General features: G+C 33.2%; 1 protein-coding gene across 3 annotated transcripts in view; it reads left to right on the top strand.

Annotated features, from left to right (window-relative positions):
- Window positions 1-15,386, top strand: part of LOC143226001 (ATP-binding cassette sub-family C member 4-like) — an 83,547-nt gene that overhangs the window by 4,569 nt on the left and 63,592 nt on the right. For all 3 annotated transcript variants that reach the window (XM_076456330.1, XM_076456329.1, XM_076456331.1), the window contains exons 2-3: window positions 4,315-4,415; window positions 10,866-10,976. In XM_076456330.1, coding sequence (XP_076312445.1) covers window positions 4,330-4,415; window positions 10,866-10,976 — 197 coding nt within the window. In that variant the 5' untranslated portion in view covers window positions 4,315-4,329. The remainder of the gene's footprint in view (window positions 1-4,314; window positions 4,416-10,865; window positions 10,977-15,386) is intronic.

Raw genomic sequence — 15,386 nt, 5'->3', positions numbered from 1 at the left:
TCACAGCCAGCAACACCCAAAACTTTAATTTCATCAGAAGTCTTAAATAATCTATTGGTCCTTCCTTTATATTTGTCATTGACATAAATTAAAAAAGGAAAGGTTCTAACACTGAACCCTGAGGTACCCCACTGTGAAATTAATCCAGTTTGGCTAAACTTCATTTATAACAATCATCTGCTTTATTTCTTCCAGCCAGTTTTCTGTACAATAATCCAACCTATTACCCACACCTACGTTCCCTGATGGGACAGTAGTAAAGTCTACGGATTTAAAATGCTGTAATCAGAGATTCGATTTTTCTTGGTGGACACAGCAGATAACCCAATGTAGCTTTGATTTAAAAAAAAAAAACCACACTTTTCCACATCTTCAGATAATTTTTCAACAAGCTTTTTTTGCATTACTTTGTCAAATGATTTACGAAAATCCATGCACACAAATCCGCACCTATGTCCTCATTTATGTAAGCAGTAGCCTCTTCAAATAATAGAAAAAGATTAGTAAACAAGATATTTCCCTAGTGAAATCAAATTGAATATCCATTAAAATATCAAACTTTGTTAGTTCAATGAATTTTATCAAACTTTCAAAAACTTTCCCCACCAGTGATGAAATAATAATTGGCCCATAATTATTGGGGCAAATTTTGTCACTTATCCTGATAAATGGAGTAACATTGGCCGACTCCTAATCTCCATCAAAAGCCTTGTGTAAATATTATCTGGTTAAGAAAGTCTATCGCTCTTTAAACTTGACAATATTATCTTGATAAGTACATAATTAATGTGAACATCTTCTTCCTTTTTTACATTTAGCAACTGTTAAATATGAGAAACGAAAAAGTTTGAATATAGCCCATCTATATCGTAATAATAAGATATAAACCTTTCTTTATAATTTTTCAAAGGCCCTATTCCATCGTAATATTTTGTTTGCCCTCAGTTTATTTAAAGAAAATCCATATTGTTAATTTCAAATTTCAGTTAACTTTTTGTATAATTTTTGATTTAAAGATTTCCTTTTTCACCAACCCTCTTCATCGTTTTAAATCTTTCAAATCCTACATAACAGAGTCAATTTAAACTTTCTCTAATTTTTATCCTTCATACCATTGGTGACACAAGCTGGTTTTGTACTTGCACCCACTCACTCTTTTATTTTTTCTATAACGAACATACCTATCTTGAATATTGAATAATATTTCTTTAAAATCTTTCTACATCTGATCAGTATCAACACTTAATTCAGTTGCACAAATTACAGCAGATAATTCTCGTATCATCTCTTCAGAGTTTGCTTCTTTAAAATTTGGTTTTTTAAAATCTCGTTATTTCTTATCATCATATGTAGCAGAACATAAAATCTAATTGACCAATGACAGTCTTCAACGTAATAATAATTTCTGTATTAAAAGTTAGCAGTAACTCTAAAACAGAATTGTTCTTGTTAGGTTCAAATTATTAAAAAAAACATCCTGAACTTTCTAAAATCCCATCTTTCTCATCATTTGACTGCAACATTTCCTTATCAACATGCTTGAAATTAATATCTCCCATAGTTATAATATTAATTTGATTATTTCTTCTGATGGTATGGAACAAATTACAACTAAATACCTTCTTCTCTTACAATCACTAACAGAAACCCAAATATATTCAACATCATCGTTATTAGCTTTATTATCTTCAATTTGAACAGGATGTAATTCATATTTTACATATAAAGCCACTCCTTTTTCTTTATAACACTCTATCTCTACTAAACAATCCATAATCCTGTATTTCAATGAAATTCTTGTAATCAAAATTGTCTACACTTAACGAGGCTTCAGTTATTTCCATTACAGTAAAATCATTTGTACCAGCCAGTGCTCTAAATTCATCAGTTTTATTTCTTATACTTCTAACAGTACACTAATGACAATTTAATTCACCATCAAAACTACATTTATACTTTATTTCTACACTGTACACCCTTGTGCAAATTAATTGAAACAAGACGGAAAATTACGATTTTTTTTCACTTTTTTGCGTTTTATTTCTGAGAATTCAAAAATTACTCACAAATTAATACATGATATGACCGCCTTTATTTTTCAGAAGATCATTAATCCGCTTTGGCATCGAGTCCACGAGTGGATTGTAATCTTTACTAATTTTTGGATCGCGGTACCACACCTCAATTATGGCCTCAATTAGCTTATCTTTCGTAGTACAGTCTTTTCCCCGAAGTCTTTCTTTAAAAATCGCCCAAAGATTTTCAATAGGATTTAAGTCCGAAGATTTTCCAGGCCAGTCAAGCACCTTTATTCTCGTTGTAGTCATAAAATTCTTCACAAGTTTCGATGTCGCTGAAAAATGCCAGATGTAAGCCTCCGACGCCATAGTAGCTGAAAAAGCCCCAAAACATCTTCTCCAGGGGATGTTTTACGAACTGATTAATGTAAGATTCTAGAAGTTTCTCACCTGGAGATCTGTAAACATGAAGATCTACGAAGAAATGAGTCTCGTCACTGAATAACACCTTCCTCCATTGTTCTTGCGTCAAGTTCTTGTATTTTAGACCCCATTGATACCGTTTTTCTTCATTGAGTTGGTAAGAAGTTATTTTTTGACTGGTCTCCTTGCCCTTCTAACGCAATTTCGAATGACGTAATATTCCTCAAAATTTCGTCATATATCCCAAACATAGATCGACCGTACTGCAAAACACAACTAATGACGCCGTCTGTGTGAGAAAATGACTATTAAAGGAAATCAGCGGGTCCAACGAGCCTACACCGGCCGCCATGCTGAAAATATTGTAAAATGACCATTTGTTTCAATTAATTTGCACAAGGGTGTATGTCTCTCTAAGTCTTTCATTTCGTTATTCTAGCTCTCTCTACTGTCTAGTCTTAATTTAAAGCTTCCCTTACAACTGAGTTAATAGCTCTTGCAAACAAGGCCACCCAATCCTATTTAAATGTGAACCATTAATCCTAACAAATCTACTTTCCCCATTAAACTTTTACCATAAATCCAATCAACCAACCTACTCGTCCTTAAATATTACCTCAAGCTTAAAATTCATCCCTAATGACTTATAATTTCGTCCCCACAGCTACATATTGGTAATATTCCTGACAGAATGTAAGTCATTTTGGCCCTTTTTTTGAATGCTCGAATGACTTGTGCTTAAAAATCAGCTTCTTGGAAAATACTGTTCTCTACATTAACCCCTATGTGTACCACAGAGACTACATTGCTGCTCGCACCTTTTGCTATATTACTTGCTCCGTCGGTTATATCTCTAGTTAGCATATTTTAATTTTTCTCCCTATTTACACCAATAGCTATACTATCCACTTTCTGTACTGAATAATCGAGTATCGTTATAGTATTTTTATGTTTTCACTCCCATTCCTATTTGTCCCTTTTTATCTTCTTTTTTTCCGTAACTCCTCACCTGCACAAGCTAAAAACTGAAATTTATTACTAAATCTACTCATTATAATTAAACCCACTACTACTAGTCCTATTAGTAACAGTTTTTAACATTATAAAAGTGGTTGTTAACTACTGTATATCTTGCATGCATTCTTGTCATTTTCCTGTAGTTTATCCATTGTCCCTACCCGATTTAGACAGCTTCCAATTTTTCCTCCGAACTGAAAATCCTAGTACAAATTGTAGATCTTTACCACTAGTTTCATTAAATGTGCAAACTAGTGCCTTTCCGTTTCAGATATTATTTACGTATTACCGTAGCAAGCAGAAACAAAAGCATGGCAGTAAATAGGTGTAGATACACCAAGAATGTGTCCTCGCTTTGTTAAAGATCTTGACATCTAAGAGCTAGTTCTCACACGTTCGTGTATCCTCGTTAATATCTCACTTCGACTTCTGGTAGGAATACTTCCCAATAGCGTTTGCATGATCTCGGAACTATGCATTATTTTAATGACACTAAAGGTCAGGAAGCTTTTGTGTAATCTTGGGAAGTGTTCATACTTGACAGGCATTTGGCGATACTTCTTTTTACAGTTGTTTGTTCTGTGTAAAATTCTTAATTGTGGTGCGGACTGTAATTGTTCGGAAATTTTTTTCACATTTGAAGATGTTAATTTTGTATTTACGATAGATATAACAAGTTATGTGTGAATTAGTAGCGTGTTGATCTGCTTGCATTTAGAGAAGTTTTGTTAATGGGTAATTTACGATTTAGATTGAATTAGATAAAGAAAGTTATAAGTCTACGCCTATGGTATTAAGTTAAATTATATTGCCTTGCTTAACTTTTAAAGCTATAATTTAGTTATTCTTGTTTCAGCTATAATATCTAACAATGAAAGATAATACGAGAAAGAATAGAGAAGAAGGTAACACCAATCCGTTTGAAAACGCTAACTTATTGTCAAAATCTTTTTTTTGGTAAGTAAAACTGCAATTCTGATTTTGAATAATAACTATTACAAAAATGTTTTTTGTTTATTTGGAATAAATACAATGCTACATAATAAAGTGGCTGACCTTTACCTAACACGGATATTAAAACCTGGTTTCTAGCGTGGGGATTCCGCAGACATACCGCTATGCCGCTGCAGCATCGCGAAAGTACTGCCACAGTAATAGCACAAAGGTAGTGTTACTGTGCTGTTACCAGATCAGTCCTTCTTGTAGAGTTAATTCACACATGGGTTGGTATTAAAGTTGATAAATGATGTTATTATATAAGTAACTGGATTTTTGAAGGTAGCAACGAAAACATTAAGCTAATTTTGGTTTATAATAACACTTTTTGTGCTTATTTCAATAGTAAGGCTAATACAGTAAATATTCTTGTTTTTATTAGAACAATAGCTCACACGACTTTAGAAAGGATGTTTCGGCTTACACTTAGTTATTTTGAAAGATTGAAAGTGAAAGGATGTTGCATTTCTCTTTTCATTTTTACTTCGTTTTCAATAACTTATTTGTTTTTGTTATTTTTAAGTTTATATACAACTATCATTAAAATAAAAGTTTTAATGTGGACTGGAGATAATAAAGTTTGTTTACAATTGCAACTTTGATGATTTAGAATTAGGAAAAATTATTTGATTAATTATTAATTGTGTAAGATTAAGTCATTTAAATATGTTTGTTAATTATGAATTATATAGTTTATAAATACATTTCACTTTTATATTTTTGTCATGTGAAGATCTAATTCTAAATGCTGCTGTTAAAATGTTGTTAGTATGTTGTAATAATTTATCTTGAAAGTGAAACAATAAGCTATTATATATTATTTTCTTTCACAAATCTAAGTATGTAGATTTAGGCAACACTGCTACAATTATTTCTAATGTAATTAAGCTATAGGCCAAAATTATTTTTGCACAGACCATCGCCAAGCTAATAACGAACGTTTTTGTGTGTTTTTTTTTTCATATACATCTACTAAGGACTTGGCTCCAATGGTCTGCATGATATTGGATTTCCGTTAGGCGCCACTTCGATATTAAAGAAGCCTTAGAAAGCTTTTATTTTTAAATTCACCGCTTTGAATTCATATATCTTCCAATGGCTAAATTCAAAATCTCAAATAAAGATTTCTGTGGTAGTGACTCAAATTTATTTTCTACAAAGAAAAATGAAACATCAACAATATTCTAAGATTCCCACAACACTAGTTAAGTATGCGTAAACACACAAAATATTAGCACACGTCGTCTGCCAGCCGAAAACGATCTGCCAATTCACTGTTGTTGATATACATTTGAGTTCAGATTTATTGGAAGTAGAACGAGGCACCATACTACGCTACTTTGATGGACTTGAAGGCATATTTCATTGCTGTGAGCATTAATTTAAACTTAATACCGGTAATTTTCATTGCAAATTTCTTTTAGCGCCGTGTGTTCAAGATATCTCATATAATGTTATATTTGGCCGGACTTATCCTAATTACTTTACTATTTCATTACAACCTGTGCCATTAAATAGTTTTAAGTGAATGCCTTCTATTGAATGAGATTCAACACCAGACATTCTACTACTACTTTGTTCTTTATATTTGCTGAAAGATTTCTAAACAAATAGCTAAAACTGAAATATACTAGGTACTAATTTCTAACTATTTAATTATGTAATATTCTTAGTACGTCAGCTTTTATACATATATAAGAAGGTATAAACCACTAGTGATAATGATGATATTATTCTCAGTTGGGCTTGGTATGGCCAGGTGGTTAGGGCACTTTAACGATCCACGTCACACCAAACATGCTCGCTCTTTCAGCCGTTGGAGAGTTATGATGTTATGGTTAATCTTGCTTTTCATTGGTAAAAGAATAACCCAGCAGTTGGCGGTGGGTGGTGATGACTACTTGCCTTCCCTGTAATCTTACATTGCTAAATTCGGGAGAGTTAGCGCAAGTAGCCCTCGTGTGGCTTTGCGCGAAATTCCGAAGCCAACACGCAAACTTATCCTAAATTGTCCCCACGTAATTTTATTATTATATACCAACGAAAATGGGCCCGGCATGGCCAAGCGTGTTAAGGCGTGCGACTCGTAATCTGAGAATCGCGGGTTCGCATCCCCGTCCCGCTAAACATGCTCACTTTTTCAGCCGTGGGGTCGTTATAATGTTACCGTCAATCCCACTATTCGTTGGTAAAAGAATAGCCCAAGAGATGGCAGTGGGTGGTGATGACTAGCTGCTTTCCCTCTAGTCTTACACTGCTAAATTAGGGATGGCTAGCACATATAGCCTTCGTGTAGCTTTGTGCAAAATTCAAAACAAACAAACAATGAAAATATTTATTACAAATGACCTTATTAAACCTTACACAGAAAAATAGAACAAACAATCTCAGAAAGATTTTCCTGCAATAATTGAAAGTGATATTGTTATATTGTTAACTTTATCAGTAGCACATTCAAAGAATGATGAATTATTTTATTCATAAATCGGTTGTTATGTGGTTAAATTTCAAAATAAACGTTCTTTTTTACAGCAGGAAACATTAAACGGGATAGTTTGTTTAATGCTCTGGACATTGCAAATGTTATTAACTCAGTCCTCTCGTCGACTGGAGAATGTGGGGTGAATGTGTCTGGCTGCTTATGTGAGACTTAAAAACCAAATATATATATATAACATGCTAACACTCTGAAGCTGTGAGTGCGTCATAAAAGTGTCTGTTAAATCCATATGTTCAATTAGAATAGTCCATGAGCTAGCAGAGAGTGGAGTTGTCTAACTGCCTTTCCTCTAATCTATCGTTCCAAAATTAGGGACAGCTAAGCAGGTAGCTCAGAAGTGGATAAAAATGTTAATCATTTAGGGACTCGTAGTTGCTTAAAACTAACGCCAAACTTGGTCTACAAAATATAAAATTTATTTACCACACCTTGTCTTATTCCACCGACCAGGCTTACATAATTTTATAAGTAGTGACATTTTTGTTTTTAGAATAGTCCTACAATATTTTCTTATCGTTAAAATTGCTTCAATGTTTCTAATTTATTGATTTAGAATAACTTTTAATCAGTTACGATTTTCATGATTCTTTCTTAATTAAATATGTATGTGTATCTTACTATAAAGATGACCCATTATGTGTATATGAATATGTTAGCACTCATCACACAAAATTGACTGGTTCTATCACCAACATTATAACAATTCTATTGTTTTTAATCTCCTACGAATCAAATTTCACGTGCGTGTGTCGCATACACATGCACGTATGTATTTCAATGTATGATAAACATTCATATGGTCATATTAATCAAAATCTTGAGATAAGATATGAGCCAAAATATACTTCCAATTATAGTTATAAGAGCATTGAGTAACACTAATAATATATATCTGTCTTGTCTGTACAGTATGAAGTCAACCCAGGATAACCAAGTTAGTACAGTACAAAATAAAGAAATTTTCGTTATATACGATTATCTTACTGAAAATTTACACTGTAGAAATGATCCATGTTGTAACGTTTAAGATATATCCTATAAAGGGGTGTAAAGAAACAGTGGAGTCTGGAATAACGTAGTTTGCTATCAAGTGACTCATATTTTACTAGTAATGTGAAGTAAGTAACCAGCAGCTAGTTTGATGGATTAACTAGTAGAAAAGGCCCTAGAAGTGAAGCCCATATATATATATTTCCGTTTTAATATTATGTAACAATGGATTAAGCTGAAAAAGAAACAAAACAGACTTAAAAATTTTAACCATGAGTACATCATTTTTTTTTAGTATTTGGCAGTGACTGCATTATATACCATTGTCACGTACTGACGGATCGCAATGGTGCACTCTTCGGTACCTAAAATTAGGACTGAGTTTTGACACTTCAGAAACTAAAATTGTGTAGGAAAAAAAAAGTGATATTCCATATATACGTGAAATATGTGTTTTTCATAGCCAAAATTTTTAGCCAAAGCTGTTGTGTTTTTTTTTCGTATTGGAAGGAAAGCAAGCATACAAAGGATTACTAAATTAAGATTGTTACAATTATAATGTAGTTTGAAATATTGTAAGTGTAGAAGATATACGACTTTAAAACTTGTTTCAGTATTAGTGATTTTATTTCGTACACAGTTAGTGTTTATTTGCCTTACTTTTTTAATTTAAAGGAAGTTGGATTGGGTGTTTTCTCTCGTGGTCTTCCAGAGACACAAGAGTATGTCTGCGGACTTACAACGCTAGAATTCGGATCTCGATAGCCTTGGTGGGCAGAGCACAGATAGCCCATCGTTGCTTTGTACTTAACTTCAAAAATAAACGAAAACTTTTCTCTTGCTAAAATATGCGTGTTCAATTTTGCTTTAATGTAAGGCAGTCTCAAATGTTCAGTGAGTAATATAATTTATTTATTGAAAATGAAGGAACTAAAAAACATCAACAAAACTAAATTAGCCTATGAGATGTTTATCCTTAAGGTGACAGACATCATGCGTCTGATAAATTTTGATAATGGCTTCGATTTAATAAAATTTAGTACTGCACCACCACAGACTATGTATACTTCATGGGGTTTTTCTAACGATATTTTCAAGAATATATGACTCGTTGTTAATGCTCCAAAGTACAGTTTTTATATATATAAACATACATTATTACTGTTTTTTTCTTTTTTTAAAAAGGCAGTTCAATGCGGCATATGTCTAGGTTTCTGACAAACCATACGAGGGCTGTTCAAAAAATACGCGGACTGACGTCATAAAACAAAATGTACTTTATTTAGAAGTTACAGGTCTGGGACCCCTTCAAAGTACTCTCCTCCCCAACGCACACACTTATCCCAACGGTGTTTCCACTTGTTGAAACAGTCCTGGTACGCTTCTTTTGTAATGTCCTCCAGCTCCTTCGTCGCATTTGCCTTAATCTTGGGAATCGTCTCAAATCTTCTTCCTTTCAAGGGTCGTTTGAGCTTGGGGAACAAGAAAATATCTCAAGGAGCAAGGTTAGGTGAGTAGGGGGGTGGGGAAGAACAGTGATCGAGTGTTTGGCCAAAAACTCACGAGTTCTGAGGCACAAATTTCGCAGCAACGCGGTGCATCTTCAATTTTTCGGTCAAAATCTCGTAACAAGATCCAACTGATATTCCACACTCTTCAGCAAGCTCCCTGACAGTCAGACGTCGATTTGCCCGCACCAAGGTGTTGATTTTGTCGACGTGTGGGTCGTCAGTTGACGTGGAAGGACGTCCAGGACGCTCATCATCTTCAATGGACTGTCGACCATCCTTAAAACGTTCATGCCACTTGAAACATGCCGTACGCTTCATAGCAACATCACCGTAAGCCGTGTTAAGCATAGCAAAAGTTTCAGTCGCAGAGTTTCCACGTTTAACACAAAATTTCACAGTGAGTCGTTGCTCCTTCAGGTCATTCATTCTGACATCCGCCAAACGAAAAAATCGCACTTCACTTAAAATCGCGTAGCTAATACACAAATGAAAATATCTGCAATCAGGAAATGGCGTCGTAATCAGCTGATCTGTGGAACCTAGCGACACCAAGCGGATTCCCCTGGAACCAACTGGAGCCGCGCAATTCAAACAGTCCGCGTATTTTTTGAACAGCCCTCGTATTTCGTGGCTGAGGAAATACTAGAGATCATTCACATGGACCTGTTGAATGTCCCAGCCCGCAATGAACTAGTGAATTAATTCGAACAGGCCTGACTGAGTACCAATTAATTACATGCAGCACTAAGAAAAAGTAAAAAAAAAGTTATCACAACACACTAGTAGTAAGTTTAAATGATGCTCACACCAATAAAGCATGCTACAGCAGTCCATCTGTATTTATATATTTACGCTTCAAATAATCATTCAAATTTTTTTAAAAAAGCTTTTTTGACTCGCCTGGAATGAAAATAGACTAAGACATGTAACAATGGTGCTGTAGTAGACAATTTCCGGCGAGCAGCTGACGTATGCTAATAAAAGAATACACGCACGCTTCGCTACAGATTGTGAGAATTTAGGCATTTTGTTACAATTTTCACTTTGTTTATAAGAGAAAAAAAATAAGTAGTTACTATCACACAAAAAATTGTTCGATATTTCAATTTTAAGCAATGTAACTTTTCGAAATTCGTTAAGGTGAATTTTAAAATAGATTTTTTAAGACACTTGGTAATATTAAACCCACTGAACGAAAACTCAAGATGACGCAGACACTGAAGCCAGGAAATCCAAGTCCTTGAAACATGCAAACATTTGAAATGGTATACGTGTCGATCTTCAGGACTGATGTTGTTCATTATAACAATTCAACATTTTGTATACACGTTCATTCATCACTACATCAAATTATCTATCCATACGCTTGACATATGTCTTCGGTATAAACGCCATTTTATTTTTTCATAGGTGGATTATTCCATTTTTCCTGAAGGGCTGGAAGAAGGAATTGGAAGAAGAAGATTTATATAAAAACTGTGCCTCCGATTCTTCCGCGTGTTTAGGGGAAGTTTTACAGAGGTATGTTGGAAATACAGATTACAGAAATTAACGTATATTCAATGTATTTTACTCATGTTGGAAATAAACTCTAATTCTTACAGCCCCTAATGACTCAGCTGCAAGTCAGTGGGTTGATAACGGTAAAATTCAGGTTTCGATACATTTAGTGGACAGAGTACAGATGAAAATATTAAAATTCATAAACAAACACTGTTTTATAATACACAGTTAAAATCTTTATTTAAACCGGTAAAAGTAATTTTGCATGTTTCGATGTGGTTCCAGGAGTGAAAACCATTTACAGTGTACAAAAGTACAAAAACCTTATCATGTGACTACTAGTTTAAAATTAAAAACAAAAGAATACGTCATCTACATACTTTTTGATTTTCTCGCCATTCAACTTTTTTTTGTAATCGAGTTGTTTTTATTGCGTTTCATTATTTCTACGGTTTCTCTAACATTTCTAAAAAGCATATTCAGTTGAGCCAAAATAACCTTTTTCTCCACTAGATGATATGTCTCATGTAACTTTTACGTTTAGCTAATGTAGAGTTTTTCACTTTTGTTTTTAAAGTTTCTCGTATGTTCATATATTCTAAATTTTATGTTTCTTCTAGTTTGACAAAAGTATGTGCGACTACATTCACAATCCCATTGAACTTTATTAGATTTTTTTCCTGTTTAGTTTTATTTAATATTTCACTAATTATGTTATTTAATGGTACGAAACTGGCAATAAGATTTTTTTTCTTACGGATAGCACTTTTTGTAGCACTGTATTTTACAACAAACAAAACAATCCTAGGAAAGGTTAACTGGCCCAGCATGGCCAAGCGTGTTAAGGCGTGCGACTCGTAATCTGAGGGTTACGGGTTCGCATCCCCGTCGCGCCAAACATGCTCGCCCTTTCAGCCGTAGGAGCATTATAATATGTGGTCAATCCCACTATTCGTTGGTAAAAGAGTAGCCCAAGAGTTGTCGATGGGTGTTGATGACTAGCTGCCTTCCCTCTAGTCTTACACTGCTAAAGTAGGGACGGCTAGCGCAGATAGCTCTCGAGTAGCTTTGCGCGAAATTCAAAAAACAAACAAACAAATAGATTTTTTTTCGTGTTTAGTTTTATTTAATATTTCACTAATTACGTTATTTAATGGTACGAAAATGGCAATAAGTTTGTTGTTTTCTTACGGATAGCACTCTGTGTAGCACTGTATTTTACAACAAACAAAACAATCCTAGGAAAGGTTAACTGGCCCGACATGGTCAATTGGTTGGGGTACTCGATTCGTAATTTGATGGTTGCAGTTTTGAATCTCCGTTACGCCAAATATGCTCGCTCCTTTTAAATGTTAAAGCTTGACGATCAATCCCACTATTCATTGATGAAAGAATACCCCAAGAGTTAGCAATGGTTCAACTGTTTTCCTTCTAGTCTTACGCTGCTAAATTAGGGAAGAAAGCAAAATTTAAAGACAAACCAAAGGTTAACCTAAAGTGGATGATTTTTTTGTTAACTTTCTTTAAATTTTGAAAACATGAAATAATTTCAGGTGATAAAGTGAGCTTAATGATGCCAACAAGTGATATTCTTGATGAAACAAATTACATAATGACATTCAGTGTACAGATTTTGAAGTGTAATGTTGAGAATTGAGAAAGAGAATTGTAAGTTTAAGAGTTGAGCCTTGATGGTTTAGTTGTAAAACCTCTAAACATAGAGTTTTGGAGAGTCAATTTGTATTACACACTGAATTACTAGTCACTATTTGAGTTGTATTAAATTGCTAACTTTCGAACATGATTCATCAAAATTTACACGGAAAAATGTGGCGTACATTTCTTGAATCTGATCGACATTTTTGCATATTACCATTATAGACATTTTTCTTACAATATATTAGTTTCTTGAATGTATATAATTGGCAATTCTCATGTAAAGCATATGCTTCTTGAGTAACAATAAATTATTTCTTTAGTAACAGAACGTACAACCAGGTATCATTTGGTCTGTCAAGCTTGTTCTTGCATACTAACCTTTAAGAAGAGCAAAAATTTAAACCCACCTTTTTTTTTTAAAGCCTAGATTACTATCATGCACTTTTGTAAATTCTAGCTTCTAATGCTAATTTTTTTCAGAAATAAGTCTTAAGTGCTACCCTTCATCTACAGCTTCATCCTTGTAGCCCTCTTCTGAAACTTTTCCAGCAAGTCAATATACTTTGTTCAATAAGGATACCAAATTGTACATAATATTTGAAGTGAGACCAAACTACTGAGTTCTATGGAGAGATAATTTTCTCTTGTGTTTTAATCAATGTATTTAAAATGTGTTAACTTTGCAATTTGCGAAATAACACTGCTTTGGTGGCTTAAGTGACTCATCCATCACTATTTTAGGATCATTTTCTCTTTATTGAGATAGCTCCCATCTATGTTACTATGTTGTCCAAGTTATGGTATCCAAAATGCATTACTGACCACAAAGAAATACCTCCATAAAATCTATTCTGTGATGTAATGATAACTCATTTTAAAACAATTTTAATAAAATCCTGTTTAATTTACCAATTATTCCAAGTCATTCTTTAATACTAAAACACACCAGAGTAGAGCTAGAAATACTTAAATGTTTAATATCATTAACAAACTTCTCTAATTCACTGACTATACCCTTATCAATATCATTAATATAAATAAGAAATAACAAAGGCTCTAACACTAATCCATGTGTCACTCTACTGGTAACATGTTTTTAGTTTGACTGGGCTCCATCAATAAAGCTTCTACCCAAAAATTCAATTAACTGGCAATTCTCCAATCCTTAATAATGTAATTGTTGCACTTTATTAAATGTTTTGGAAAATCTAAGTTCTCAAGTTTACATCCTTTCTTACTGTCTAGATATCATTGAAAAAATAAGAGATTAGTAAGGTTTGAGTTTCGTTTGGTGAATATATGTTGGCTTCCAGTTATGATATTATATTTTACTAAATGATTTTATTAAGCTTATTTTATCTTATCCTAGAATTTTTTTCCACTATAAAAATAAGGATAACTGAACTTTGATGTTTGGAGTATCTCATTTGAAAACAGGAGTAATATTAGCAATTCTCAAATCCTCAGAAAGTGTGCTTGAATACAGAATATCAACTTATTGTCTTTGTTTGGTGGACAGTGTCTTTCTGTAACTTTGTTCCCTTATGGTCTGCTATCACCTTTAATCAACATCATAATCATCCATCATTGAATATATGAACGTATAATTTGTCCAGAACTCACAAGTAGTTTAGAAATCTGTTGAAAGCCCATATGAGTCACATCTTATTAAAATGAAGTTTTCAATGTATATGTCTAAAACTTGGTTCAAAGAAATGACCACACTAATTACCACCAATCATAACTGGATAATATTTTTATAACTAGACTGTATATTTATAGCTGGATGATAAATGAAACAGTTGAAATTTCTACAAAAGTAATATGTTTGAGATTAAATTAATGAAAATTACAAGCAAAAAGAGGAGAGATTTAGATTTAACCACTAATAATGAATTATTTATTGAGTAACATAATATACAACTGGGAATCATTTGTTCTATCAAGCTTGTTCTTGCATAACAGCCTTTAAGAAGAGTAAACATTTAAACGCACCATTTATTTTTCATGGAAGTATGGATTTATTAATGCCAAATTTGTGAGATTATTTCTTTCTTTCTTTTTTTTTTTTATAAGAACAGACCTACACAATGGGCTTTCTGTGATGATCCTTCAAGAGTATTAAAACTCAGTTTGAACCTTCAGACTTACACTAAGCAAAAAGTGAAACTGTGCTAGATATAGAAATTAAACTCACTTTCTTTTCTTAGTTGACAGCATCATTCTATTACCTTTGTTTCATGATTTGTTGTTCTATTACCTTCAATTCACATTGTAATTGGTTAGCAGTGGATATTCCTTTATCAACCTGTTTAATACAGATACTTTATTCAATAATGAGATATTCTAATGAGCATAAATGAAACTAAAAAGAAATAAAAAATGTATAGAATGAGAAAAAGGTAATGTTAATGATTTTCTGAGCCACATATTGCTGACATGACTGTACAGAAACTAAGTAACAAAAATTTGAAAACTTCTACACTTCTATGAGAGGTAGAAAAATGAATTTCATCTTCCTGCCTCTTCTCTCTTAAGCCTGTCCTCTGGCTGATAGTTAAAATTAATTTTTTAGTTACTGTTCATTTAACTCATGGCATGATCAATGAGTGTGTTAACGTTTTTCATAAAAGGCCATTACCTGACACATGGCAAAACAAACCCTATGACAAGGAATTACATTTAATCACACCAATATAAAACTCTCATACAGAAATACTTTTTAATGTAGAAAGACATTGTAAAGGCACATGTGAACAGAAACAAAAT

Source organism: Tachypleus tridentatus, chromosome 9 (genome assembly GCF_004210375.1).
Source record: "Tachypleus tridentatus isolate NWPU-2018 chromosome 9, ASM421037v1, whole genome shotgun sequence".
NCBI lineage: Eukaryota > Metazoa > Arthropoda > Merostomata > Xiphosura > Limulidae > Tachypleus > Tachypleus tridentatus.
Note: the sequence above shows the minus strand (reverse complement) of the source record. Positions and strands in the feature narration are given on the sequence as shown.